Consider the following 6,381-nt stretch of genomic DNA (forward strand, 5'->3'; position numbering starts at 1 on the left):
TACTTTATTGCTTAATGCGCTAGCAGTCATCTGAGCTTAGCAAATCATAATCTTTTTGTTGGTGGAAAGTTTTGCCTCAGTATTGGTGGCTGATGACTGATCAGGGTGGTGCTTGCTGAAGGTTTGGGTGGCTGTGGCAATTTCTTAAAATAACAAGGAAGTTTGCCCCATCAATTGACTCTTCCTCCCATGAAAGATTTCTCTGTAGCATGCGAAGCTTTTTTATAGCATTTTGCCCAGAGTAGAAGTTCTTTCAAAAGTCAATTCCCTTAAACTCTGCTACTGCTTTACCAACTAAGTGTATGTAATACTTTAAATCCTTTATCATTTCAACAATACTTGTAGCATCTTCACTAGAAGTAAACTCCATCTCAGATAAGTACGTTCTTTGCTCATCCATGAGAAACAACTCCTTATCTTTTCAAATTTTATCATGAGATTGCAGCAATGTAGTCTCATCTTCAGGATTCACTTCTAATTATAGCTCTTTTATTATTTCTACCACATCTGCCTTTCTCCATTGAAATCTTGAACCCCTCAAAGTCATCCATGAAGATTGGAATAAACTTTTTTCAAGGTCTTGTTAATGTTGGTATTTTGACTTCCTCCCTTGAATCATGAATTTTCTTAATAACATCTAGAATGGTGAATTCTTTCCAGAAGGTTTTCAATTTACTTTTCCCAGATCCATCAGATGCCTCACCCTTTGTGGCAGCTATAGCCTTATGAAATGCATTTCTTTAATAAGACTTGAAAGTAAGAATTACTCCTGGATCCATGGGCTGCAGAATGGATATTGTATTCGCAAGCATGAAAACAACATTCTTCTCTTTGTGCATCTCTGTCAGAGTTCTTGGGTGACTAAGTACCTTGTCAATGAGTGTAATATTTTGAAAGGAATGTTTTTTTTCTGAGCAGTAGGTCTCAACGGTGGGCTTCAAATATTCAGTAAACCGTGTAAACAGATATGCTATGTATTACTGCATTCTCACAGTACTATAAAGAAATACCTGAGAGTGGTAATATTTATAAAGAAAAGAGGTTTAATTGGCTCATGGTCCCATGGGCTGTACAGGAAGCATGACTGGGGAGGCCTCAGGAAACTTTCAATCATGGGGGAAGGGGAATTAGGCACATCTTACATGGCCAGAGCAGGAGGAAGAGAGAGAAAGGGGCTGGTGCCGCACACCTTTAAACAACCAGATCTCATGAGAACTCTATCATGAAAACCATTAAGGATGGTGCTAAACTATTAGAAACTGTCCCCATGATCCAGTCACCTCCCACCAAGCCATACCTCCAACATTGGGGATTACAATTTGATATGAGATTTGCGTGGAGAACCAGACCCAAACCATATCATGCTGTCATCCAGGCTTTGTTGTTCCATTTATAGAAGACAGGCAGGGTAGATGTACTAAAGTTCTTAAGGGCCCTAGAACTTTCACAATGGTAAATAGGCATTGGCTTCAACTTCAAGTCACCAGTTACGTTATCCCCTAACAGGAGAGTCTGCCTGTCCTTTGAAGCCAGGTATTGACTTCTCCTCTATAGCTATGAAGGTCCTAGATAGCATCTTTTTCCACTAGAAGGCTGTGTCATGTACACTGAAAATCTATTGTTTAGTGTAGCCACATTAATCAGTTATCAGTTGTATTTTTTTTGTTGTAGTGATGCTTCTTTCCTTTAACCTCATGAACCAACCTCTACTAGCTTCAACCTTTTCTTCTGCAGCTTCCTCACTTCTCTCAGCCTTTACAGAATTGAGAACAGTTAGGGGCTTACTCTGGGTTAGGCTTTGGCCTAAGGGAATGTTGTGGCTAGTTTAATCTCTCCACACCGCTAGAACTTTCTCCATATCAGCAAGAAGACTGTTTCACTTTCTCCTCATTCATGTGTTCACTGGGTTACCAGTTTAGATTTACTTCAAGAATGTTTCCTTTGCATTCACAGTTTGGCCAACTGTTCAGTGCAAGAGGCCTGACTTTCCACATGCCTTCCTCAATAAGCCTATTAATCATTGCTAGCTTTTGATTTAAAGTGAGAGATGTATGATCCTTCCTTTCACTTGAACACTTAGAGGCCACTACAGAGTAACTGATTGCCCTCGTTTCAATATTACTGTGTCTCTGGGAATAAGGAGGCCCAAGGAGAGAGGGAGAGACATAGGACAACAGCTGGTTGATGGAGCAGTCAGAACACAGAACATTTATCGATTAAGTTCACTGTGTTAGGTGGGTGTGGTTCGTGACACCCTAAGACAATTACAATAGTACATCAAAGATTACTAATCACAGATCACCATAGAAGATCCAATAATGATGACAACTGTGAAATACTGCAAGAATTACCAAAATGTGACAGAGACACAAAATGAGCACACGCTATTGGAAAAATGGCACCAATAAGACTTGCTTGATGTGGGGTTGTCACAAACCTTCAATTTGTAAAAAACACACTGTCTGTAAAACAATAGTGAAGCGCAATAAAATATTGTGCCTGCAGGTTTCTGGCACACAACTCCTAAACTTTTTGGCATCTCCAAAGTGTTGTGTCCTTTTGTATGCTAACGAGTTGACTGGCTAGCCCCTAGGTGGCTTCAGAATGGGGACTGGTCACAGGAAAGACCAAGGCATGATTAGAGAATTTAGACTTTTCAACCCCCAGGAAAGGAAAGAGGTTGAAGGTTAAGCCAATTACTAGCAGCCAATGATTTAATCAGTCACCTACATAACACAGTTTCCATGAAAACCCAAAAGGACTGGGTTTGGAGAGCTTCCGGATAGCCGAACATGTGGAAGTTGCTAGAGGGTGGTCTATCTGGAGAGAGCATAGAAGCTCCATGCCTCTTCTTATATGCTTTGCCCTATGTATTTCTTCCTCTGTTTCCTCGTGACATCCTTGATAATAAACCAGTAAACGTAAGTAAAATGTTTCCCCAAATTCTATGAGATGTTCTAATAAATTAATTGAACCTAAGAAAGGGGCTCATGGGAGCCCCTTGGTTTGTAATTGCTTAGTCAGACGAACTGGTGAAACACCCGGGACTTGCAGTTGGTATTGGAAGTAGAAGACAGTCCTGTGAGATTGATCCCTCAACATGTGGGACCTGATGCTCTCTCCAGCTAGATAATAACATCAGAACTGAATTGAATTAGAGGACAGCCAGATGGTGTCCTGTGCAGAATAATTGCTTGCTTAGTGTGTAGAAAACACCCCACGCATTTGGTCGCAGAAGTATTCTGTGTTGTGAGAGTATAGTAGGAGAAACTGAGTTTGTTTTTTCCTGTGTCCTCAGATCAGGGATAGAGGTCTCTATACCCAGACTGCAGTGAATACACCTGCCCTATTTTAAATTAATCTTTTCTCAAAGGTCATTTCAGATGCATGCAGTAAACTTATAAAAGTTATTAGATTGATTAGAAATATACACTTAATATCCTAATTGGATAAGGAGATGATTTGCTTTTCCTCATTTTGTTAGATATTTTGATTTTTTTAATAGTTGTTAAAAGGCTGTGAAAACTAAATGTTGTAAGAAGCATGTATGCAGTCGTTCGTTACTGTGTGTGGTTTGTTTAGAGCATTGGTTTTTGGCTTTCAGTAGGTGGGAGGGGGGCTGGCTGCATGGTGTATCTAATTTTTGTAATGGAAGTTATACAAAGTCCTTTCTTTCTGCACCTTCAGATCCCAATATTAATTATATTTTTAACCTGAGGACTTCAACAGTTTAATTCAGTAAGCATTTATTTAGTACTTACTACCTACTTGGGACTTTATTCATGTTCAGGGATATAACAATAAGTCAAGACAGATCTGACCTGAATAAATTTTTATAGTCCATAACTTTTTTTTTTTTTTTTTTTTTTTTTGAGACAGAGTCTCGATCTCTCGGCCAGGCTGGAGTGCTGTGGTATGATCTCGGCTCACTGCAACCTCTGTCTCCTGGGTTCAAGCGATTCTCCTGCCTCAGCCTCCCAAGTAGCTGGGACTACAGGCACACGCCACTAGGCCCGGCTAAATTTTTTAATTTTAGTAGAGACAGGGTTTCACCATATTGGTCAGGCTGGTCTCAAACTCCTGGCCTCAGGTGATCCACCCACCTTGGCCTCCCAGAGTGCTGGGATTATAGGCATGAGCCACTGTGCCCAGCAACTACTGTAATTTTAAAAAAATATACTTGTAATTATCAATGAGGCCTAGACTAAAAAACATTCCCCCGATGCTGTCTGCTAATGCAGACACCAAATCTCTGAAGTTACTGAATGAATTTTCGTTCACTCCTTTCATGTGCATAAAGAGACTTATTTTAGGGCACTCAATGTGTTTTCATTTGTATTATAAGAATTATGTTTTCTATATGTTTCTACAAGTATAAGTTTTTTCTTCATCATTAGTAACCCAGGTCATTCTTTCTGGAAGTATTATGCTAACTGGTATTTTCTTAATGTTAGTTTTCTCATAAGATTCACCTTGAAACTATGTGTGAAGTAAAGAAAATCTACCTTCAGGATGAGTTTAGAATTTTGAAGAAAAAGTCCTTCACTTTCCCGAGAGACCCTAAGTCAGTTACAACTGATACAGGCAAGTAATGAAAGAAGAAGAAATATATATAACCACTTAATTAAAAGGAAAGCAATTTAATCCTGCTGTGTTATATTAAACATAACTTCATATTTCCATATAAAATTTAAACATGAAAAGTAAAGACCATAATGTAATAACATTCACTTCATTTCACTATCCGTTGTTTTCTAGTAAATTAAACTGTGTAGGGCATTACATCTTACATACAGCTCATAATGTTTTGATCAACAATCAGAATATATTGTAAATCCAAATAAAAACCTGCAGCTCTTAAAGGTGACATGATTTCACCCAAATCGGATTGAAAATGTATATTTTGGGGACTAAGATGCAGCTTTCCTAACTCCAATTCCACAACTCCTCTGAGAATTGCCATGATTTGAAGAAATACACTCAGTGAACTAGCATATGAAATATTCTACTGTTCTGAATTCTTCATATTTTTCCATAGGAAAGGGGAATTTGAATAGGAATAGTGAGGGAAAACACCCAGTTGAACTAAACACGAGGTGGAGTGTAAAGTATTACGAAAGATTTTTAGAGAAATAATTTAAATTTACTTTGTCAAAATGTATGTGTCCAAATTTGAAGGAAAAACATTTGAAATGCCATGGTTTTAAAATTATACCCAACAAGATGATGTTAATTGCATTAAAATTGCTTTAGCAAATATGCCTCATAATAATTACTAAGGAGTGTGCTACAAAGTCATCTCTTGCCTACCTTTTACTTTCTTTCTTTGTTTCTAGTCATTGTAGTCACATGCACTGCTGTGGTGGTGGTTCCATTTGCAGATAAAGTCTGTTTTTCTTTTTTTTCTTGAAGAGATGTGGCCTGTCTATGTGGAATTGACCAATGAAAAGATATATGGCTGTGATTTCATTGTCAGTGCTACAGGAGTTACACCAAATGTAGAACCTTTTATCCATGGTAACAGTGTAAGGTGAAACTTTTTTGTCCAGCTGTGAATATATTTGAAGTATTTTTGTGAAGATCTTTAGTTCTCAAACATGAATAATAATTATTGTAGTATACAACTGTAACTTGATATGGTTGAAAACAGTTTGGTTAAAACATTGTCTTGATTTACAGTATTTCTTACTGCTTAAAATCCTTACATAGTTACATCCTGGCATAAGCGTCATCAGTAATGGTTTATAATGTACAATTTGTTTATCTAAATGTTGGTAAGAGACTGACGCCTCCTGTGACTTCTCAGAAGTGATTCTTTTAGAGAAACCATCTTGTATTTTTTGCTTTTCAACACTTGAAGCTTACAAAAGAAAAAAAAGAATATTCTTATAGTTATGGGTAGGGTAGCAAGATGGTTATTGGATACTTTTCATGTTGAAATTCTAAGAATTTTATGGATCAATCTTAGTTGGAATTTGATCCATGGAAATTCGGCTGACGTGTCTCTAAACTTTGTGGCTATTTTTCATTTTCTCATTAAAGATGAGCATGCCAAAGTGTAACAATTTAATTTGTTTTTACCTTAGAATGGAAAAAATCATGTTTCTTTTTTTTTTTTTTTTTTTTACCACTTACGCTTACGGGGAACATTGTTTAGTTTAATCTAGGAGAAGATGGTGGCCTGAAAGTGGATGATCATATGCACACATCCCTTCCTGATGTCTATGCTGCCGGTGACATCTGTACTGCATCCTGGCAGCTGAGCCCAGTCTGGCAGCAGGTAAGCTAGCATATGTGATCATGTTTTTATCAGAGATTCTGTCTGAAAATAAAGCGGTTGTTACCAACAAATCCAACTTCTGGTTTTCCAACTTTGCTGCT

At 37.8% G+C, this 6,381-nt stretch overlaps 1 protein-coding gene across 1 annotated transcript in view; it reads left to right on the forward strand.

The window, feature by feature from the left end:
* The window catches only part of PYROXD1 (pyridine nucleotide-disulphide oxidoreductase domain 1), a 41,885-nt gene that overhangs the window by 30,394 nt on the left and 5,110 nt on the right, over positions 1-6,381 (forward strand). The window contains exons 7-9 of the mRNA XM_011969476.1: positions 4,455-4,584; positions 5,413-5,525; positions 6,158-6,280. Of these exons, the coding sequence (XP_011824866.1) occupies positions 4,455-4,584; positions 5,413-5,525; positions 6,158-6,280 (366 nt within the window). The remainder of the gene's footprint in view (positions 1-4,454; positions 4,585-5,412; positions 5,526-6,157; positions 6,281-6,381) is intronic.

The sequence above is a fragment of the Mandrillus leucophaeus genome, unplaced genomic scaffold (genome assembly GCF_000951045.1).
Source record: "Mandrillus leucophaeus isolate KB7577 unplaced genomic scaffold, Mleu.le_1.0 Scaffold892, whole genome shotgun sequence".
In the NCBI taxonomy this organism is placed as follows: Eukaryota; Metazoa; Chordata; class Mammalia; order Primates; family Cercopithecidae; genus Mandrillus; species Mandrillus leucophaeus.